This window comes from Arthrobotrys flagrans (genome assembly GCF_004000055.1).
Source record: "Arthrobotrys flagrans strain CBS H-5679 chromosome Unknown unitig_0, whole genome shotgun sequence".
Taxonomy (NCBI): Eukaryota; Fungi; Ascomycota; class Orbiliomycetes; order Orbiliales; family Orbiliaceae; genus Arthrobotrys; species Arthrobotrys flagrans.
Window position 1 is genome coordinate 7,896,366 of NW_027137550.1, and position 23,134 is coordinate 7,919,499.

The window sequence follows — 23,134 nt, forward strand, 5'->3', positions numbered from 1 at the left end:
TGTTGTGCAGGGTGTGTGGAATCTGGATGGAAGAAGTGGACGGGAGCAAGGGCAACCCATGGGGGGTTAGCCCATATATGGGGTTGGATATGACAATGATGCGTTTCTTTCTAACTATGCTCACCTCTCCTATTACGCCCTTCCCAGCTGCTTCACTACCACCGTTTCTTCTATTCCAAATGTAAGTCTTTCTTCTCTTGGTTTGATATAGATAAAGAAATGTATCTTATGTCTTTCGTCTATAGATTTTCCCGGCCGAGCTGCCAAAAAACTGTGAGATACTACCACGAAGTTTAGCTTCGATCTCTTTTCGTGGGCACGAGACGACATTTCGAGATTGCTATGTTGTATAGGACACTGCACTAATAGGAAATATATATCATATATAGACACAAAAAACCACGATGTCTGCTGTTATTTACTGGGGACGTTGGGCCATTATAGTACCCAACTGGCTCAAAACAATGCGACCAACCACCCCGAGGCTCTTCTCAGCCATCAGCCGTCTCCCTTGTACGCAATCCATGTAGGGGCTGAGAATATAATTCCAGATAAGGTAGAAATCCTAAAGCTATCTAGCCGCCCTCTCTTCCATGCTCCGCTAGGCGTCAACGTCACCGAGGGAGACCTAAAGTTCCCACAAGTGGCCGTGACTCAAGTCGAAATTACTAAGATGATGTTTGTTAAACTCGTCACCGCCCTCAAAACCGAGAAGAACGAGGAAGTTGCAGTTCTACGTCGAGACAGCGATAGACAAGAGGCCAATTTCCATTCCCTCCTCGCCAGAACCCCGGGAGCTGTTGGCAATTTTATTAGCTTTATGAAGAAATCGCAGAGGATCGAATCCAGGATTGAAGCCTTTAATTCCGTAATCGTGATATGATAAAGATTTCCGTAAGTACTGTAACTTTCGTATTAACGTCGCAAGGAATCATGACCCTAAATTCTCTACGCTGATATCAAAAAGTTAGCAATCTTGTACAGAGTAGATAGGATACAATACCGTTAGGCTTAGTGCTCGTATGTATATGGTAGATGTGATGATAGGTTTCCTGCGGTCTGTGTTAACAAAGAAGCACCCAGAAGACGCATAGATATCTACGGTCAAAATTTTGTGACTAGAAGATATCCTCCACGCCACTTCTAACTTTCGGCAATACCCACTTCCACACTGTCTTGCCGATCAAGTGATATTGAATCCCTCCGATATCGTACGTTAAATTGTTCTTCGTCTCTGCGAATTCACAGACATCTGACAAGATATTCCAATACTTGTCAGCTCCATTTCCTTGGTTTCCTCAATCCTCCGACGATACTCCACGACTGGAAGGCGCGGAGGCTTGTAGTCCAAATCTCCCCAAGGCACTTAACCCCCCTCAAGACTACCAAGTTCTCGAAAGTTCGCTCTAACATCTCGGCTAGGTCTTCGATAACAATCCGTTTCGCTCTAACATCTCGGCTAGGTCTTCGATAACAATCCGTTTCGCTCCTTCTTGATCTCGAATATTCGCGGATAATCTCCAAACCGCAACAATCTCAAGAAACTTCCCCAACCAATTCTGCCGCGAATTCCCCAATGCTACAATCCACTTGGAACGCCAGAAGCCCATATGCTCTGCCCTTATTCGCCGTTTCCGCGCCGAATATCCGGACCTAAGCACAGAACCACCGGGCGAAGTGCGTGCCATAACCCGGCTAGAGGCGTTTTTGAGAGCTGCTGTTCTGGAAATTGAGCTGGCGCAAGATTGTGCCCGAGTCATTCACGCAATTCTTAATTTCCGAGGACTTCTGGGGATCATCCTTAGAAGCGGCGGAGAAGCTCAGGGTAGTCATATCAGAGAATTAGTGTCTGATGTCGGTCAGTGGTTTCGGGGGAGCATGAGGATGAGGGGGCGTATGTTGGTCTTGGATGGGTGGTCTTGGATTCGGGATGCTTTAGTTAGTGCTATTGAGGATGAGTACGAGGTCCCTGGACACCTCATTTCGATATTTGGCCTTCCCAATAGTAATCAAGAGGAGAAAATTGAGAGCAGAAAGAAGAAAATATGAGGAGGGAGTTGGGTATTCCTTCGAAATTTGAGATGGCCTGGCGCATATGAAAACGTCAGTATAATTCTTTTTGCATCCCTTGTGATAGATGCTAGAACATACTTTCTTTTGACGCCCCTTCCATTTACTATTTAAACATACCCTTCATCTCCTACTCACCCATAATATTGGGAACCTTAGCTAACAACTTGGCAACATCATTCCCACAAGTCGTAACTTCCGTCCAAGAGATTACCTTTCCGCCAGTGTATTTATCCAAGCTAAGACCATATATTCTCTTCATAACCTATTAGCCCTCATTTTGTTAGAACAAAAAACAAATCTGATAATCAGGATCCAGGGCCCTCAACAATGGATCCTGCAAGGTAAACCCTCCAGCGCATCTTGATATTAAGAAACCAGGCGCAGTCGCTGCCAAAAAAGAATACGAAAGACTGCTTGCTGCCCAAAACCATTATGGACGACCTTCAAATGAAAAGGTTAAAGCCTGTAGAGAAGTCACCTTCAAAGCCGTCAGAGAACTCCAAGCAAATCTCGAAGAAAGCAAGGAAAAAGCTTGCACAAATACACTTAGAGGCTCATAACTGCAACTTCTAACTTCAGGGATTCAAGCACTGTCAGATAGAGGTTTCTACCCAAGCTGCGTCGTGGCATATTTCTCAATTTATTCAACATAACTTCGAACCAGAGATTCTAAAAAGTTTAAGAGCGATATGAATGAGGGTTTCATTGTGAAGGGGGGACGATAAGTCTAAGCAGTATGCCAAAGGCTCTCATTGTACTGCTAAAAATGTTATTCATGGGTTCCCTTAGATGAAGGATGTATTGCGTGATATAGGTGTCTGAAGCCAGAAGGGACAATCGTGGGGCGTACGTGCAGCTCTAAGGAGGATAAAGGCATCTTCGGGCTAGTCTATAGCATACCCATTACAACCCCGGTATAAATTTCTTATCTCTTCTGATATAGGCTTTAGAATGGTATTCTCACGTGGGGATAACGATTGGTTGGTAACGCCCTCTCGAGCGAGATGTTAATTGATATTAATATTTTCGATTTTTATTTAACCCTTCTCCCTCTTACCATTCAGTTTTATTAAGTATCTTGGTATGACAATCACAGTAATTGTAAGGATATGTCGAGGATTAAATAATTAATCCACAAAACTTAGGGATTCGGACTAAGACTAGGTCCTGATCTTTTATTGATCGAATTTCGATTTCCGCATTTTTCGTTAAGTCACTATCTCCGACCTGACTATATTCCGATCAATCCACAATGCAGATAATTTTCCCTGCCCGCGTCCCGTTAGTACAAGTTCACAAGTTGTCATTGAATTCATTTTATATTCACCTTTTGTCTGATTTGACTCCATCAACTGATGCGCCTTGATAATCTATGCCCGATAATTGAGTCAGCCCCCACACAATCCTCAAAGCCATGTCTGGATCATTCGTACCTCCTTCCACGAAAACATCTTCTCAATAACAATATTAAAACTATCCTCTTCAAACCTGGGCATAGCCTCTTCAACCAACCTATCTCTTAACAACTGCTGATACTCCGGCGTCCGACTCCTCAACGTGCTCCCTTCAATCCTTATTCTCTTCCTCAATATCTGTCCAATATCAATCCTATCCTCCGTTTTAGCCCCGCCCATCATAGCTAATATCACAATCCGGCTGTCGAATGCCGCACACTGTAGGTCCTTCTCTAGATACCCTTGACCGACGATATAGTCCACAATAACATCCACACCTTTCCCGTCAGTAGCCTTGAGTACCTCTTCTGCAAAGTCCTGAGTCTTGTAGTTAAACCCAGCGGTCGCTCCTAGTTCTTTAACGCAAAAGTCAATCTTCTCCTGCGATCCAGCAGTGACATAAACCTCCGAAGCACCAGCATTCTTCGCAAGTTGAATAGCTGCGATAGAAACCCCACTAGCTCCAGCATGAAGTAACACCCTTTCCCCCTTCTTAAACCCCCCAACGAGAAATAAAGCCTGCGTAGCTGTAATCCAAGCTTCAGGAACTCCCGCCGCCTCTTCAAAACTCATTTTCTTAGGTTTGTGAATAATCATCTTTGCCGAAACTGCGATTTTTTCGGCGTATGCACCACCATATGCTAATCCGAATACTTCGTCGCCAACTTTGAAAGGCTCGATTTCCGGGGCTTCGTTGTAGACTTTTTCGATTGTGCCGGAGAATTCCACGCCCATGGTTTTGGGAGCTTGTGGGGGTAGTGGGTATTCTCCTTCTCGTTGGAGGAGGTCCATTCGGTTGAGACCGAATGCTTTGATTGAGACCAGGACTTGGCCGGGAGATAAAGTGGGTTCCGGGATTGTGTCTATGAAGAGGGAGGTCGCGGGACCCACATTGCTTTTGATATCTATATATATCATGAATTTGGTTAGATATATTAACTATTATTCCATATGAGATAGGATGCAATTTGTACGTACTAACGGCTCTCATTTTGCAATACGCAATTGAATCCCGTATATGTCTGGACTTGCCAAAAATCTTATGAAGAACGGTTTGGGGATATTCGGATGCTACGTGCGCTATACAGCCTAGCTCTGGCTGTAAGTTGGTGTTGGACCAGCGGGTTAATTATAAGTCAACTACCCCTCCAGCCCACCATCCATCTTCAAGTTAGCTTACACAGCACATCGGGAAGCCTTCGGATCGTGACGTTATCAATATTCTGCTTGCCGAAGTAGTCCTCGGCAAACTTTCACGAGTCGGCTACTCCCGCACTTACCGCTTTTGGGGAGAGCTGTTGCATTTTGCAATCACAACGCGGATTTCGAGCTTTTAGGCGGTTGCGCTTTTAGAATATTTATAATCATATTGCATGCTTTAGTCTTACATTGGAAATAGGGATTTTAGCTGCGGGGATAGATTATGTGCTTTTTTCGATTGAGTATATATAATAGAGGCCCAACATCGTGTTATTTCCAAATGCTATCGTGAGTGGAGTATTAAAAACAATTTTAAAAACAAAAGTATCAATCTTAGTTGCTTCTTAATTTTTAACATATCGGTCACTGCCATTTTTGTGAAAGAAAAACTCTCCGTCAACCTTTAAACCTTGGCCGCCGGGGCAGTTAATTCCGTAGAGTAGTTTCCTTCACAGCTAGGACCTCTTCCATCCTGGCAAACCACGCCTTGACTGCTAGAAACTCGTCGTAAACCGCTGGGCCGTAAGTAGGCATATAAATCATAGGTCTCGTCCAAGGAGCCTATGCTACATTTGCAATGGTCATCCTATCTCCAACAATCCAATCCATCCCCTTTGCTTTCTACTGCTCTGAGTGGGTATTCAATACGCTATAGATCCTTCGGGCTTCATTCTTAAATCTGACAATGGCATGTTCTAGAGTCTTTTCGCCTCCGTGGAACAGTTTGTACAAACTTGATGCATATCTGGATGCTCTTGCCTCGGCACTTCCAGTGGAGGTCGGCCAGCCTAGTTTCGTAGTCCAGCCTCCATACTAGTCTCCATCCATAGTAAGCAACACGCTTTACGTACGTCACTCTCAAGCGTATGATGTCTCAACGGGTGCTGGTCGGAATGATTAATGAATTTAAACGGATATAAATACGGCCTAAGACTTGGGAAATCTTCCATGCACATGCCGACGTCCGGACATAATTTTTAGATTCTCATCTCAGAGCAAGAGGGGTTTATGTCGCATGGAAAAGTTTGTTTCAGAGGGCAATGCATCAGTCAAGCTGCTGTGCCATGGCGCTACTGAGCCAATACTATCAAGAAAAACACGCGCATTAGGCCGGCTGTGCCACTAGTTGGGGCAGCTGGCAGTCTTAATCCCTAAGTTTGCTTTTTGGTTGCATTGTCATCAGGGGCCAGACTGCAGAGCAACTTGTTCCAGATGGGGATCTTTCCCTTCCAAAGTTTACCATTTTCACAAAGTTCGATAAAGTGGCTAGGATAGCGGGAACTTACTCTAGGGTCTAGATATATCAACGATGCATGAGGGCGAGCGCTGTAGGCAGTGCGAAAGTTCGAAGAATTTAATAGTTAGGTTTCGGCTCTTGTGAAACTCCCTGTCGATCTGCTTGAATATTTTTTTGGCTCCTTCTAGTCTGTTCTTGAAATTTGCTATACGGGTAATTACAAAAGGACCGATTTTTGTAGCTCACTTTGTTCTCAGTCGCACGGAACCCGATCAGCTGAGGAAGGCTGTACAGGGCTGGCTGGACCCCATACTTGATGTTATGTGTTGCGATTGTTGGATGTTTCTGAAGTACACCGACGAGCAGTCGTGTCAGAATCTTGTGTTCGTTGATTGTTCTTGCCAAGATTACATGCGACGGAGCCATACAACAACAACGCTAATAACGCTAATAGCAATGTCACGTGACCATATTTCTGACAAGTCGAGTCTCGACACTAGACTGATCGGCGAGTGGCCTAGCTGGTGTTTCATGGATCCTAAGTGTACAGTCTGGGAGTAACTACTGCATGCTGTGGAATATTGGCATTCCAACCATATATATTCCGTCCATATCATAATATTCCCTCAAGCTTTTTCAGAATTACAATAAACATTTGCATATATATGCATGGTAAGGAATTAACATTGCAACTTAACAACCTTGCCCCCTGGAGTGTGAGAATCGAATTCGCATCGGCGTACGTGTGTATGTGTGTCACTCTTCACAAAAGCTTCAAGGCCAACTATCAACTAAATATATTGCTGCGTTGCAACCGCAGCATTGTTAGAAACGTTGTGAAGTTAAATTTCGTCATCAGGAATCAGCTAGTTAAACCAACTTAATTTTGATATATATATGAGTTAGATATTATTGAAGCTAACACCCTCGACGCTACCCAGCAGCTCGATTGTTAAGGGGCGTCCTCTTCGAGACATTAATGCATTGTAAGACCGCATGGAGCCCTGTCCCCGCCCTGCGTAGAATCCAAAATTTCTCATCAGATTTCTTTCAACCTATTACTATAGCAGTATCCTTAGCACCATCCTGGGTCCTTCGGCGCGTCTCAATTCAGTGTTGTTAATTACCCGAGTTTGCATATTGAGTTCGTAGGGTAGCCCGTTTGTTCATAGCTAGAGGCGCACATAAGGTTCCTAGACATGATAGTACTGTCTAGCTCCTGTGGTTTTAGTAGCAGCCTCTTGAAATGAAATAAATGTTTAGGCTGGGATCCCATTTCAACAATAAACTTTTAAACGTGTTTCAGCGATCGAATTAAAACAAATAGTTTCGATGTTATATCTATGGGATAAAACCAAACACTAGTTTTTTATAATTCTCCTTGCAAATTAATGTTAAATTCGAGACTACATATAAAGCAGTACTGCAGCAACATCTTATAAAGGTATTTTGGGAACTAATGTAACAGCATCATAAATCCTGCCTTGTGCCACCGTTGTTGGAATGTATGAGGCTCATCTGGCAAGCCCTTAACTGAAATTTTACATGCCTGGGACGACTTTTATCGGCGTTGATCACTCGCTAATTCGTCCCCTACTTGTAGCCACATACCAGTACCATATCTATATAACTGGTTCTTAAAAGCAGTCCACCTCGCCCTGAACCTACGTCCGCATCTATTCTACTCAGAAAACCATTTCAAAAAATCCTCCCTTATTAAGATCTGTTATTACATATTCTCTACCGGATGCATCCCTTCAAGCCTTTTCTAGTTTTTGGCTTGCCGCTCTTGGAAGCGTTAATGATACCGTCTCTTCAGGGGAATGGGACGATATCACAGGCCAGTCAAACAATTTCACAAAGCAACCACACGGTATGGCAGATAGCTCAAACATTACCGTCCATGCCTTTACCATTGAAATCAGATCAAACGGAGACAAAAATATCAGAGGAAGGGAAGGATGTACGCACTAGAGAAGTCACGAGCAAAACATTCTATACATGGGCAATTTTTTGCCCCTCCGCCTATGCGGTGAGAAATAAAATGGATCGGGATTCCTCGCATCATCCTGTGATTGTAGGGAGGCAACGCCCTAACCCTAACGACGACTTCGCTGCACAGCGCTTCCGTTATGGTACTCTCAACTATCAGCGCTGTCTTTGCATCGATTACGGTGAGATGATTCCGAATCCTGAGGCCACGCCTGACCCTCCCCACCTCGGTAAAACAAACTATTCATGCGAGATGTCACATTTCCCTTCAATGTGCATTTCTTGGTATAGTGAGTGCTCCAAGTTATCAAAGTTCGTATTCAGAGGTTCCACTAATAAATCTTTCAGACTGTCGGTACGAAGTTACGATGCGTCAACCTGAAATTAAACCAGGCAACAGCTTAGCAACATATCAAAGTGCATTAAATGATATACCTTAGATGGTAAAGATCCAAAATCCAGGTTATCGATGGAAGTCAGTAGATCGATTTTCTATGAGTTAGACGAAGCTGGGGATAAAAAGCGATGGATGTTACGATTTCGAGGCTCCAAGTGAAAGAGAATTGGTCACGGGAACGAAGGAAACGTACTATTTGGAGGGCCCGGATGAGGTACCCCCGGGGGAGGGAACTTGGGTGGTTGGGGAATCCGCTTTCGGGACTTGGAGGGTCCGAGCTACCCTGGAAGCGATCTGCTACTGGAGAGGAAGGTATCAAGCAAGGTCCCCAGGCTCAGGAGGGCCCTGAGCATGAGAATGGTTCCAAGAAAGGCTCCGAGGCAGCTGTGGTGAAACGGGACGAATGAAAGGCTCGATCTTGGTTCGTCATGTTTATATACAATCGTGTTACTTAAGTTATTGTATTATGTTACAGGTGGTCTGGCACACAATAAAAGTGAGAGTTTATGCTTGGTTATATCTATATTTTCCCATTGTTACCGAAGTTATCATTATCTCGTACCTAGGTAGAAAACTAGTCTTTCACACGTTTTTGGGATTAGTCTAAAAGATTTTATGAAGCATGCTAGAATTGAGCCACTATCTCGTGCGCCTAGAGACTAGTAAATGCACAGGTTTAAACATTTGTATGAATTGTATTTTTCTCCACGGTTTACTATATTCTAGTCCTCCATGAACTCCAGATATCTGAGAAATGGCATGTTTAAAAAATGCAACATCAGGAATGTGTTGGAGTGCCAGGGTCGGACAAGAAAAATTTCCTGCTCAAAAAAACAGGATATTTCTCTCTCGTCCAGTTTCCTCCAACTTCCATGCAGGCGCACTGACGGCTCGAGCTTCCCTTCTCACGCCACCTTTGTTAAAGTCAGAAATCAAGACGGCCAGAATATAATATATCCCTCAGCCAGCCGCGGTTGGTTGCATTTGCATTCTCGTCAACGGCATTCGGACCCCTGAAACAGCTGAAGTGTATAGGTGGCTAGCATTGACATACCTACTTATATACTACCAACGACGGCCTCTCGCACGACCAGCTTGATATCATATCTACCCCGCATATTTTTCTCCCACAACCCTACGATAGCTCGAATAAACGTCAATCACACCGTCAAGATGCCTTCCGAAGCTCAAGATCCGAAGGTCCTCTACATTTACCTCTCCCTCTCCGCTGGCTCATCCACAATCGATACCGGACTCCGTGTCTTGGAGAGAATATTGAAAGCGAATAAAATTCCTTTTTCTGTGATCGATATAAGCACCGATGACAAGGCAAGGAGTATATGGACTCGGAGGAAAGGCCCGAAGCAGAAGCTTCCAGCATTGGTAAAGGATGGCCAAGTTATTGGTGTTCGTATTTATTCCCATCTCTCGGACCCGTTTTGCCTTGAACAATTCTCCCTACGTCTCACTTTTTTTGGGGGGCCCGACGAGGCATTTCTATCCGACACAAGAGGCTGATCATGAACTGAACCTCCGTCAACACGCGTCGGTTGGCGGAGACTTCCTTCTTTGTTTGTACAGGATTTCACAGAGGTCGAAGAATGGAATGAATATGGAGAGCTGAAGCAAAAATTGGGACTGGTGACTCCTTCGGCTTCATCTCTACCTCAAACCGCGACGACTACGACGGTCGATAAGAAGCCGGAGGATAAGCAAGCGGTGCCCTCGGGTAGCGTAGCAATCGCTGCTGAAGCCGCTGCGGCCGCCGCTAAAAAGAACGACCAGAAATAATAATAAATAAATAAAAAAAGCCTTAATGTACAGCCGGACAATTTCCATTTGGTCCAAGGCCCGAGTGGCATTGATTGCCTCTCCGCCTGACTGGTGGCTGACTGGTCATCGGAAGTTATTTTCTGTCTGTACTACGGAGCCCACGATGGGGAAAGAATTGGAATGCTCATAAGCGACCACCAAAAGTCCCACTGCAAGCTGACGTCTTCAAATCTGCGTCTATTCCTTGTTTACATGCCTATTGCGCACTTCAACATGCGCCACCCGTTCCCGTTCCCGTTCCCGATGTTTATAGATGCGGTCGTTTTCCGTGTATATGAGCAGCTGTGCCCCAATATATGTGTTGTCCCGCTCCGGACCGTTGATGCAATGCGTCCGGGCGGTTGTCACCCAGTCGAGTCATGAATCTTCGGTATCTGGGATGAGGCCGGCTTGCGATGTCTAGATCTCTAGTTATGCACTATTGAAGTTGATGAGCCCGAGCTTATTGCATTGGCTGCTTAAGCTTCCCCACATGGCCACCACTGCCCAGCCCAGCTATCGATATCGATAAGCTGCTGTGGACCCTTGCAATTAAAATTGCCTTGCCTATTCCAGCGAATTGGGCGAGCTCGCCAAAAAAAAAAAAAAGTTTTTGGGTTTTGGTGGTGGAGAGAGACAAGCTTTGGTTCGAACCGGCCGGCGTCGAGAAACCCAACCGTATAAATTCTGCTCGAAAATTTTTTCCTCGCACAAACTTCCTCCCCTTTCTTCCCTCTCTGTCTTCGATATCTCCATCGATTTCCACAATTGTCCTCACTTACTAGCTATTCCTCAATTTTCTACAGAGTCGACAGCTAGAAAAGGATATTTGTTCCACCTTAATTCTCTTCTCTTCTCTTCTTTTCACTCTAAAATTTTTATTTTATTTTATTTTGTTGCTGTGATGGCTTCGAACGGCACCACAAACGGTGACTATGAGGTTCTCGATGCCAGCAAGGCTCTCGATGTCCTCAAGGAGTATGAAAGGCGTGATGGTATCTCCGTCACCGAACTGCTGGACCCGAAGACGCGTGGTGGTCTAACGTACGTCCCATATCAAGTCAAAAATGGCCAAGTTGAAGAAATATACTGACATGGTGTCGCAAACAGTTATAATGACTTCCTCGTCCTCCCCGGTTACATTGGCTTTCCCGCCAGCGAGGTCACTCTCGACTCCAAAATCACTCGTAACATCTCCCTCAAAATTCCACTAGTCTCTTCACCTATGGACACCGTTACGGAAACGGACATGGCGATCCATATGGCACTACTTGGTGGCGTTGGTATCATCCATCACAACTGCCCTGCCGAGGAACAGGCGGAGATGGTCAGGAAGGTTAAGAGGTACGAGAACGGGTTCATCCTAGACCCTGTTGTTCTCAGCCCCTCGCATTGCGTCAAAGACGTCCGAGAAGTGAAGGAGAAGCAAGGATTCGCTGGTATCCCAATTACCGGTAGGTTTTCATCTTCATTATACTTTTAAATCGCAAACGACTTTGGGAAAGCTCGGTGGTGTAGAAGTCCGTGGTAGACCTGGGACGCTCAAATGATGACCAATTTGCTTTTTTAAATAACTTTCGTTCAACCGCAATGGACTCACGTCCCTGTGGAAAAAAGCTTGGAGACCTCCTGATAAGCGTTACATCGAGCTTGGATGTCCAATGTTCCGCGATTAATATTCAAACGATGGCCACCCTGCTAACATAGCCGCGATATAATCAGAAAACGGTACCCTCTCCTCGAAACTCGTCGGTATGGTCACCATGCGTGATATCCAATTCGTTCGGGACCCAAACACCCCTCTCAAGGAGGTTATGACCCCACGCTCTGAACTCGTCACCGCAAACCAGGGTGTCACCCTCAGCGAGGCCAATGTCATTCTCCAAAAATGCAAAAAGGGCAAACTCCCCATTGTTGATAGCAACGACAACCTCACGGCCCTCCTCTCCCGTTCTGATCTTATGAAAAACCACAATTTCCCTCTGGCTTCCAAGGTGACCGCCTCGAAGCAGCTGCTTTGCGGTGCTGCCGTTGGGACAAGGCCCGATGATCGGGTTCGGTTGCAGAAATTAGTTGACGCTGGCTTGGACATTGTTGTTGTTGATTCGTCGCAAGGAAACTCGCTATACCAAATCGAAATGATCAAGTGGATCAAGAAGACATTCCCACAAATCGATGTCATCGGCGGAAATGTCGTTACTCGGGAGCAGGCTGCCGCGTTGATCGCTGCCGGTGCAGACGGTTTACGTATCGGTATGGGATCTGGTAGCGCGTGTATCACACAGGAAGTCATGGCGGTCGGAAGACCACAAGCCCAAGCTGTCTACAGCGTCTGCGAGTTCGCGGCTAGGTTCGGAGTTCCTTGCATCGCTGATGGTGGTGTTCAGAACGTCGGACACATTGTCAAGGGATTGGCTTTGGGCGCTAGCGCTGTTATGATGGGTGGTCTGTTGGCCGGTACAACGGAGAGCCCCGGCAAGTACTTTTTAAGCGAAAAAGGGCAGTTGGTTAAGGCTTATAGAGGAATGGGAAGTATCGATGCTATGGAAAGCCAGAAGACTGGTGATAATGCAGCTACTGGAAGGTATTTCAGCGAGGCGGATAAGATTTTCGTTGCACAGGGTGTCAGTGGCAGTGTTGCCGACAGAGGGTGAGTTTCCAGCTTCGTTTGCTTTCCAGGTGAAATAAATGCTAATAATTTACTTGCTAGGTCTGTTACAAAGTTTGTACCATACCTCCAGGCCGGTCTCCAGCACTCGCTCCAGGACATTGGTGTCAAATCTGTTGCTGAATTGAAGGAAGGAGTCAAAGCTGGAACTGTCAGATTCGAGATCAGAACTGCCAGCGCTCAGATGGAAGGAAATGTCCACGGTCTCCACAGCTTTGAGAAGAGGTTGTACTCTTAGATATTTTCGGAGCATTAGACCTCGCGACTTTTTTTATTGTACATATTAGATTGCTATGATATTTCCTTTTGGATTCTTTCTTTGTGATGGGGCGCAGCTTGTAGGTTATTTGTGCTTTGGGACGAAAAGTTTTTTTTCATGTCTTTCTAGTTCATCTGATACCCTTGATGGATGTATATGTAAAATAAGGTGTGGGTGGGACATACGGACCCACGAAGGCTCCGCCAAGCTGGCTCTCCCTGCATATAGACAGTACGGCCATGACCTTGTACGGGAAGCATTGTGTTCCTGTGTAGGTGTGGCGCATTAAGATGGTGTGGACTTAAAACAAAATGCGGGGTGGCTACTTAAGAACTCAAGTACATACCTGTAACCGGTATACTGGTAAAGCAACTATCCTTCCGGAAGGTAGACAGGCCAGCCCCGAACAACTTGCATATAAGGTAATCTGTTTATACCAGTATCTTTCTGTGCCCTCTGGACCTTGCTATTTTAATAAAAATCGTCGAGAGGAATACCATTATACATCCCAGCCTCGAATCCTATACACCCTCATAGACATAGTATGTTTGCTCGCTGCGAAATCTATCTTAAGACTAACTATACTCGCCAAATATACCAAAACAGAACTTTCAACCAAAAGGTCTTGAGATAAATAAATAAAAACAAATAAAAATAGATTGTCTCGTACCCAGACCAGGTCGAATACCCTGCCCTCCCCAAAAGAGCCATGGAAATATTCACAATCGATCAATACACCTCCAACCTATTCGAAGACCCAGCAACCCCTCCTTCACCAGCATACCTAATAACCCTTACCACAGCACCTGATATCCAGGATACAGAAGGAATTTGGATTCCTATCGATGAGTCGGCATTGAAAGATTGTACTCTAGACCCAGAGAAAATTAAAAGTTTTCAGACCAAAGAAGTACAGACGGTTAGTTATATTTTGGAAGCGTTGAATACGAAGGATAGGAGGGCGGGGAGTCGGTGGGGGTTAGCGTCGGGTTGATTGGGTGATGGAATACATTTTCATTTGATTGTTAGGAATTTTCAGATGTAGGGGTTGGCGAAGAGGGATTCGGAGGGGAGAGTTGTGGATATTTAATATTTGAGTGCGTGTGTGGATGATGTTTTTGGTTGGGAATTCGAAGACAAGAAAGGGGACCATGCCCTCTAGTGATCGAGGCGCTTGGCTGATCAAATAATTATAATCAATGAAATTTACAGAACGAAACATTAAAATTGGAATGCATGTATGTATTGTTACCTACTTGCGCGGTCGAATATAAAATTGGCATTGGCCATGTATTTCGACACATGGGAATATACATAGAGTGTCGTAGACCCTCCATGGGTGCCTTGTTACAAGCAACTTTGAATACTTCGGCTTTAACAAATACGAGAGTGAAGTTTTATCCTATCACGACATCTTAACTACCCTTTTTAAGTACAACTTACTATCTTTACTATATAAAAATGCCGTCGAGTATATCTTCCCTATCCACCTCATCATCGAATTCTTCAAAGACTATGGTCTCTACATCCGATATCGAACACCTAACAACAATCCTTCCATATCTCAAACTCTCAAAGTCGCAAAAGGGAGATTAATAATATCTAAAAATATTTCTAAAAAAATTGGGAGATTGAAAACGATGGTGCGATATTTATGGCACTTAGAAAAGAAAGAGTGGAAAAGCAGAAGCAGGAGGAAAAAGAAAGTGGCTGGAGGCTTATAGAAGGGGAGGTTCGATGAAAGAAGAAGAAGAAGAAGAGAGAGGAGAGAAAGAAGGGGAAGAAGAAGAGGTGGAAGAACCGTTTGTGCCATGTTGGTAACGGGAAGCTGATAGGGAGGAAAGAAAGCTAGAATCGGGATGGTTATCCAAGATTTTGGAAAAGGGGAAGAGAACTGGTATCTCCTAAGAGAGACATGGCTTTCGATAAACAGATTCAGATGCCATTAGGACGGATTTATGCTGCTTCTGCGGTGTCCCTAGCAAGGGTATTTCGGGGGCCGATCTCCAGCAGCAATTGATGTACACGGATTCTATTTTGGAGTTTGAAGATCTATATATTTGCTATCCACCAAAGTATAACCAGTGAGTGTTCAGCCATCTTCAGGAAATCAAAACAGCCCAGTAAGAAAGCTAATCCCGCATCTTCATAGCACTAATGGAAGCTCTCCAAGGTTGGGCTATTTCTGAGAACAAGTTGGATCTGCGTTGATGTTCCAAAATGCAACAATTTGGAGCTATAAAGTGAATGGTCCGGACCGACGGATGTGGGATAAAACACGGATAGCTTTCAGTAACAGGACAAGTTAGCAATTTTACTAGTACTTCCATATACTACAATTCAATGACTTCAACAGCCACTCCTTGCCTCATTTCAGTACTATCGAATAACTTAATCTTTAACCTTATCATACCCCGTATCCCCATCCAGTCGTTACTCGCATTGCTTTCAACCTCCCATCCAATTCGTTCACTTTTAAAATCCTCCCCCGATACTTTTCGGTACCTCGATTTCACCGACTTACCGGTTGCAAACGTAGACCGAACACCCCTAGATACCGGCGGTATATCTTGGCGCGCCGAGCGCATGGACGAAGCCCTTACCGAAGAAGAATTCTTTTCTGGTCCGCTCCGAGGGATATTCTACAGTCTTACGCAACAAAAGATTCTTCAGAATGTTAGCACACTTATCCTTGATGGGATGGCTGTGACGACGGATATATTGGGAGAGATAATGTTGGATACCACTGGACAATTTAACGTTCGAGTATTAAGCGTTCGAGGATGTTTTAAGTTTACCTATCACCAAGTTGAAACGAGAAAGATATTTCAACTTATCAGGTTGGCGGTTACACAGCCAAAACCTCCACGGTTAAAGGCGCTTTATCTTTTCGGGTGTACGAGTCCTATCACTTACCTCAAAGATCAGAATTGGCGGGCCGAGGCCTTACGACTGTTACCGAAGCCGGTCATATATTTACCAGAGGATCCTTGGTTTCTTCCTCTCAGTACCGCCCCCCGCCAGATCATTGATCCCGTTGGGAATCTTCTTGGGATAGATGTGGAGAAAATATTCGAAGACGCAGAAGGGGTCATGAAGTTCGATTTTATATTATGTCGAGGGCCAAATCATGATCCGAACTTCACGGAGGACCCGGTTGTAACACAACTCGCCAGTCTTCCCCTAGGATTCGGGTGTATGAACTGTGGAACTTCACCAGAGGGGCCGGGGATATACGGCAAAACACCGTCAGGTTGGTTACCGCTACTAGCACCACCGCCCATAACAACAAGTTCAGTGGAAGCTGCTTGGAGGCCACCGAAACGACCGGATGGGAGATACCCAGAGCTATATGCAAGATGTTATACTTGCATTCAACACCGAAGATGCCTTAGATGTCGAAGCTGGATTTGTGAGAATTGCGCAGGCGAGACGGAGATAACCAACTTTATTGCGAGATTTGTGGATGTTGAAGCTGGGGTAGTGCCGACAGAACATCTTCATGGAGTGGTGTATAACTGGGAAGGTCGACCGGTCGGGAGGCACGGGGAGTACGACAGGCTTTGTCTTAGAAAGTGTATGAAAGAAGTGTTTGGTCACCGTAGGGAATTCGAATTTGGTGGGTTTCCGAGTACCCTCTTGGGCCTGGAGTAGTCTCGGTGCCAGAGCAGGATATATTTCCGCCTGTGGTAATAGGGTATCGATATCTGACTTGAAGCAAATCAGCAGTGAGTAAATGGCATCAATGCCGGAGTTTTAGAGCATGTACCTAATTAACTAGATTAGAAGAATTCGATGTAGATAGCACATCATTATTTATCTATATCTCCAAGATCAAAAACGGAGCCTGCGGGGCCAATTTGTTTTTTTTTTTTCGGCCGAAAGAAATACACTGCCCAGCCAAAAACGCATTGATATCATCACTTCCCCAGACTCGGTCAATGTTCAGGCCTTCCACCTGCATCCGCGCCCTACGGCCGTTCCAAACTATTGGTTCATCTTGTGCCGGAAGCATTTCTTTACCTTTCAAACTTTGTGGTTCTTTATTCATCCGTAAAATGGCTTCAAGCAGCTCCAGCAGCAAGACACACAGCCAGGGCCAGTCATCATCATTCCCAACCTTCAAAGATCGTGGTCCCTCCAAGTCACCGACTCATTTCCTATGTCTTCCTCTGCATGGGAGTTATTACCAAACCCTTCCACCGGCGCATTCATCTCTAAAAACTGCTCTAAAGCAGTTTACAATAGATGAAACCAACCCGGAAACTGGTCTCGATGAGAAATTTATAATTCCACCAGACGCAATCCGGCCGTTCGATACTCTACATCTTACACTCGGTGTTATGACCTTATCGACAGAAGAGGAAATTGAAAATGCGATATCGACGCTGAAAAACTTGGATCTTTCGCAGTTTTTACCGCCTCCTGTGTCGGGGGAGGACAAGAAGCTTTATGTAGACCTTAAGGGTCTTGAACCATTCTTAAACTCCAAATCTGGGGTAACCGGCTGCCGTGTTGTTTTCCTTCCACCAAAAGATGCCTCATCGTCATCTCAAACCCGTCTACTACAATTTAGCGAAGCCCTTCGCTCACATCTCATCGAAAAGGGTATTTTAACGTCTGAAAACCGGCAGTTGAAATTACATGCGACAGTTATAAATACCGTCTACTGCAAACGGATAAAGCCGGCGTTAGATTCTAGGAACACCGGTAAGAGGGATAGGAATACAAGATCGAATAAGACTGGAAGGGTAGAGTTTGATGCTACAGAGATATTGGAGAAGCATAAGGATCATGTATGGGCGGAAGGGCTGGAGATAGATCGTGTACAGATATGTAAAATGGGGGCTAAGAAGGGTCGGGAAGTCGTTATGGATGATGGGATGGTGGAGGTGGTTGGTGGTGGATATGAGTCTATTGTCGACAAATTGATGGAGTGAAGTTCTTCAAGCTTGTTACTTATTACTATAACATTGCTTACGAGATCACTACGGCGTCTTGGATTGCATCTAAGCATCAATGACGAGCACAGTAATAATACTGGAAATAACTTCTCATAAATTGTATAATTGATAAAATATCAACTGTCATTCGTTGGTTGTAGTAAGTCTTTCATCTAAATGTTCTATTTTAGCCACACACGAGGACATCGTACGTACTATACTTCCAATCGCAGTTTTTTAAACGAATATGTATTTGGAGGTGACGGGACAGATGGTTTCGCAGCAGATGGATTTGGGGATAATAGATGATACGCCATTGTTTAACTTACCGGCAGCGCCTTGGACGATGTTGACTGGTGATAGTGAAATTATTTCTCATTTGATTTCTTCTTTTGCCACTTGGGATGCGAATGCATTACATTTCTTTGATATGGATATCTTCCTGGAAGGCATGGAGAAGGAGGACGGCTTGTGTAAATCTCCAGTAACCCCCCTTCCTTCTTCCAAACAGCTATTAAGCCTTCGAGTTGACCAGTGGGCATTGAAAAAAAGCATTTTTCAAATAGGATGGCAATCCGTTCCGATCCACATAATCCGAATACCCTGGGGTACCAGTTTTTACAACAGGCGATGGCGATGTGGCATGTAGAACATGATAACCCGACGTTAACAAACGTTCAAGCTAGACTTACACTCTCTGAAGCGGTTTCCGTTGATGGAATGGATAATTTGGGGCGGGTGTTATTTCAGACATCTGTGAATCTTCTGAAGAGCTTCTTGCAGAGTTGGAGGTATCGAAGGCGTCTTCTGCGGCTCAAAAGAAGAAGGTACCGAGTGTCCCAGGCGCAGATGGAGATAGTATTGATGATGAGAAGATGGAACGGGCGATATCTGCTACCGTTTGGGCCACTTTTAGATTATCTTGGTAAGTCCTAGTATTAATCATATATTTGGGACTCGGGCTTGCAGGAGACTCTAATACCTACTTGCCTAAATACATGAATACATAGCATATGTTCACTTTTATACAAAACCCGATTGTTGATGGACATTCTGACTATTCCTCCACCTGAAGATAGAAGGAATGGCATCGATGTTAACCCGGGAGGTACCAGGGTATCACCGGTCTGGCGACCCTACCCGCATACTCAACCTTCGGAACCTGATCGAACTTGGGACGGCATCCAGACGTTTGACAGTATTTGCGCCATTAGTCATAAATTATCTTATTAACCACCGAATGCAAGGGTGTGAAACCATTTACTATAGAGGACAAGATAGAATTGTATCAGAAGGCTGCCGGATGGAAGAGTGATCTTCCAGAAAGGTTGAAAATAGGCGAAAGTAGTGCACCGTTTATTGCAACTTCGTAGTAAGTTAAACCAATTTTTCCTAGTCACGCGTCCCCCATTCTCCCCCCTCCCCACCTTAGAAAAAAGGGAAAGAGTTTAATACTTACTTAATTTCCGTTTGTCAACTTAGGGCAGCATTGTGTATTGTTATATAATGACCTAAATCCACGCAGTACCGTTGGATTCATCGGATAACGAAGAAGGAAGCGATGATGAATCGAAGGCTTTTCTTGAAATGTCGAATCGGCTGTTCTTCGAGGCGCATTCGATTTTATATTAGATACTAGAGAGATTTGAAGAAACATTCAGTCTCAGAATACTACCGGAACCGATGTTGATAGGTCCGGTAATTGCGTCCAAATTGGCCATGGAGGAATCTATGGCTGCCGCTGCTGCTTCCAGCGCTCCTAGTGCAGATTCGGATCCGGTTTCGGGAGAAGCCGTAGTACCTGTGTCTGATAATACCACAGCCGACAATATACCCACGACCGAAAATACTACAACAGTAGCAACATCAACAACATCCGTAGTGATGACGACGGCGGCCACTAGTACTCCACCACCGACCCAAGCCCAAAGTGCAACCAACTACGAGAAGACCATAAACTGGCTCTACATCCTCAGCGAACAATTCTCCGTCACTAAGGCTTTAACCAGAACGTTACGGCCCAACACAGATAAATTCAATATCCCGTTTAGTGAAGTAACAAGGCAGAAACTTCGTAGGTTATTCGAAGCAGGAGAAGCGGAACGGTCGAAATGGATAACTGAGCTCATGGCTTTACAGACCAGAATGATGTTGAGGTTGAATCCTGGTGAAGATAATATTGGGGATGTTCTGCAGGAGTTGGAGACACTGGTGATCTGAATTTGGAGGATTTATCTACCTATTTAAGTACCTTTATATCCCTGACTGCTATGGCTAGCGAGCTATAGGGCTATTTCGAGACTAAGTTGACTACTCAAGTACGGTATAGTATAAAACACACCCTGTTGTAACTATTTTTCATATCTTAATCTTTTAAATATTTATACTCCGCATATCATACATATAAAGTATCTATTGTATATGAATGTGGCCCATCCACCACGAAGCCAAGGATAGGTACCTACCAAGTGCTAATGTCAATCAGAGCAAGTATGGAGAAATGATAGGCCAAGGCACTATGAAGCAGCCGGGTAATTGGGATGTTGCATTTTGTGCGTTGGCAGTAGCATGGCAGGTGCATTTTTGGCCAGAACCGAAATTGCACCTGCAAGAATCGGGATTTGTTTGACCTCCTGGGCGATTCCAAATATGATATTTCTTCTCCTCCTCCTTCTTCTTCTCTTCTTTATATTTTTTTGCTCAAGTGTGCGCTACCACAATGGCAGTCATATTATTATATTTATTGACGCAAGAGTGGAGATATCTCGACATGTCATAGTATGGATTGGCCAAAAAGTGACCCCGTGAGCTGACTACGACACTATAGCATTTGGCCTCTATGATGGACTGAAAGAAAGAAAGAAAGAAAGAAAGCGAAAGTCCAAGTCAGAATTTCGACTCCGATGTAACCCTCCTGACAAGCTTCGTCCCCTGAAATAGCAGTGACCGGGGCTCCCGAACGGGCTTAGTGGTGGTTTGGCTGTGGTTCAGTCGAATCTGGCAGTCGAGTCCCGCCGCACACACCACCTTCCCTTTAATCTCTTTTTCTCTTCTTTCTCATCACCATCTTCCTTCTCTCTCCTCATCTTCTATTATCCTTCCGACACAGAAAAAACAGAGGCAGCTGCTTGTCATTCGTTTCTTGCAGCCGCTCGTTCTTTTTTTGTTTAAACTCTCTTCTAAACTCTCGTTTTCTCCCGGCATTCTTCTTGACGCTCGTTAGCAGGTTTTATTCGTCGCATCACGTCCATCCGTCCGGTCAATCAACTCGAAAGGGGCAAATCCGCAGACGATCTCAACTACTACAATATACAAACATACAGCATATTACCATACTACACCGACATCTCTTCCGACAATTTCGCCGGTATAATATCATTCTCGAATTTTAAAAGAGTAATACTTTATAATACGGAAATCTAAAATTGAAAAAGATGGTTCGCTTCTCGACTCTCGGTGCGACTGTGCTGCTCGCCTCCACCGTCGCTGCTCAAATCAAGAAGGAATGTGGTGAAGGTCTTGGAAAATGTCCATCAAACAAGCCCTGTTGCTCCCGTACGTTTTTTGGCAATCGTCCCTTCATTCCTTATATCTCTGGTTGGTATATCGGACTGACATCAATATCTATGACATAGAATACGGCCAATGTGGTGTCGGCGCCTACTGTCTCGGTGGCTGCGATCCCGGCTGGTCCAACAAACTCGAGTCCTGCATGCCTGCTCCTCAATGCCAGTCCAAAACCTACAAATTTACCGACTCTAAATCCTCTCCGATCATCTCCAACACTAAATACCTCGGTGACCCATCGACGGCTGACTGGGTCTCCGATGGTCAGCCACTATACGCCAATGGAGTCGTGTACCTTACCATGGCGCCGGAAACCGTCGGCACCGTCCTTGCTTCGACAAGATACGTTTGGTACGGTAAGATCTCAGCGACTATGAGAACATCGAGAGGTGCTGGTGTGGTTAGTGCTTTCATCATGATGAGTGATGTCAAGGACGAAATCGACTACGAGTGGGTTGGCGTGGACCTTCAGACATCGCAGACCAATTACTACTGGAACGGTATTCCGGACTGTATGTTACATTTTTCCGACCTCCAACTTTCCCTCGTTTTTTTCGTTCAACATGCTAATAATAGGCTCGTAGATACCCACTCCGGCAACATCACCCTCGACGGTAGCACAAACACCTACTCCGACTGGCACACCTACACCATCGACTGGACTCCCGATTCCATCACCTGGTCCGTCGACGGACAAGTCGGCCGTGTCGCTAAACGCGGCGACACTTACAACGCCACCACCGGCAACTTCGAATTCCCCCAAACCCCATCCCGTGTCCAACTCTCCCTCTGGCCAGGTGGTCTCGCCACAAACGGTCAAGGCACAATCGATTGGGCCGGTGGTCTAATCCAATGGGACTCCGACGAGATTAAAAAGAACGGATACTACTACGCCATGGTTAAAGATGTCACAGTCGAATGCTACAACGCACCTGGAGCAAAGGGTAGCGGTAAGACATCTTATAAATTTACGGATCTGAATAAAGTCAACACCTCGGTTACCCTCAGCAATGATAGAACATGGTTGAAGTCTTTCCTTGCTACTGGTGAAGATCAGGATAAGGACCTACCAAAGCCCGAGACGAAGACTACAACTCAAATTAGTACAGATGCTGCGGGTAAGACTACTACTGTTGTCAATACTATTGAACCTACCGAGTCGAGTGTTGGAACCGTGCCCGGTTTGGACGGCGCTGGATTCGATTCTGGAGATCTGAATAGGGATGATGGAAGTGGTACCAGTGGCGGAAGCAGTGGCGGATCTGGAACCGATGGAACTGATGGCCCAGCCGTCACCGAGTGGAGCCAGAGCTCGACGTCTGGACAGTCGCCAGGTAGTGACGCAACCAGATATATTCTTGTATGGGGAAATCTGGTGGGGATGTTGGTGCTTGGAGCGGTTATGGTTACTTTGTAAGAAATATACGCGGCTTTTGTGTATTTTCTCTCTGATGTTTTATTTCTTGTCTATCATTGAAAATTTTTTCGTTTTATAGTTGGAGTACAATTTTATCTCGTCCCTTTTTTCATTC

The 23,134-nt window shown here is 45.0% G+C and overlaps 7 protein-coding genes across 7 annotated transcripts; 6 read left to right on the forward strand and 1 right to left on the reverse strand.

Moving 5' to 3' along the window:
- Window positions 1-116: 116 nt before the first annotated feature.
- Window positions 117-883, forward strand: DFL_005314 (uncharacterized protein; the record flags this gene model as incomplete). Its single annotated transcript, XM_067634554.1, has 2 exons — window positions 117-181; window positions 445-883. The coding sequence occupies 2 exons, from the start codon at window positions 117-119 to the stop codon at window positions 881-883; spliced, it is 504 nt and encodes a 167-aa protein (XP_067492611.1).
- A 2,432-nt stretch (window positions 884-3,315) lies between these two features.
- DFL_005315 (uncharacterized protein) lies at window positions 3,316-4,518 on the reverse strand (the record flags this gene model as incomplete). Its single annotated transcript, XM_067634555.1, has 4 exons — window positions 3,316-3,341; window positions 3,401-3,443; window positions 3,507-4,432; window positions 4,506-4,518. The coding sequence occupies 4 exons, from the start codon at window positions 4,516-4,518 to the stop codon at window positions 3,316-3,318; spliced, it is 1,008 nt and encodes a 335-aa protein (XP_067492612.1).
- Window positions 4,519-9,526: 5,008 nt separating this feature from the next.
- DFL_005316 (uncharacterized protein) lies at window positions 9,527-10,144 on the forward strand (the record flags this gene model as incomplete). Its single annotated transcript, XM_067634556.1, has 2 exons — window positions 9,527-9,760; window positions 9,935-10,144. 2 exons carry the CDS (start codon window positions 9,527-9,529, stop codon window positions 10,142-10,144), a joined length of 444 nt encoding a protein of 147 aa, XP_067492613.1.
- A 925-nt stretch (window positions 10,145-11,069) lies between these two features.
- DFL_005317 (uncharacterized protein) lies at window positions 11,070-13,071 on the forward strand (the record flags this gene model as incomplete). Its single annotated transcript, XM_067634557.1, has 4 exons — window positions 11,070-11,209; window positions 11,276-11,619; window positions 11,888-12,815; window positions 12,876-13,071. The coding sequence occupies 4 exons, from the start codon at window positions 11,070-11,072 to the stop codon at window positions 13,069-13,071; spliced, it is 1,608 nt and encodes a 535-aa protein (XP_067492614.1).
- Window positions 13,072-17,150: 4,079 nt separating this feature from the next.
- On the forward strand, window positions 17,151-18,032 carry DFL_005318 (uncharacterized protein; the record flags this gene model as incomplete). The annotated part of the gene is made up of 1 exon (XM_067634558.1): window positions 17,151-18,032. The coding sequence occupies one exon, from the start codon at window positions 17,151-17,153 to the stop codon at window positions 18,030-18,032; it is 882 nt and encodes a 293-aa protein (XP_067492615.1).
- A 1,722-nt stretch (window positions 18,033-19,754) lies between these two features.
- Window positions 19,755-20,255, forward strand: DFL_005319 (uncharacterized protein; the record flags this gene model as incomplete). The annotated part of the gene is made up of 1 exon (XM_067634559.1): window positions 19,755-20,255. The coding sequence occupies one exon, from the start codon at window positions 19,755-19,757 to the stop codon at window positions 20,253-20,255; it is 501 nt and encodes a 166-aa protein (XP_067492616.1).
- A 1,214-nt stretch (window positions 20,256-21,469) lies between these two features.
- DFL_005320 (uncharacterized protein) lies at window positions 21,470-23,019 on the forward strand (the record flags this gene model as incomplete). Its single annotated transcript, XM_067634561.1, has 3 exons — window positions 21,470-21,590; window positions 21,671-22,114; window positions 22,187-23,019. The coding sequence occupies 3 exons, from the start codon at window positions 21,470-21,472 to the stop codon at window positions 23,017-23,019; spliced, it is 1,398 nt and encodes a 465-aa protein (XP_067492617.1).
- Window positions 23,020-23,134: the final 115 nt, after the last annotated feature.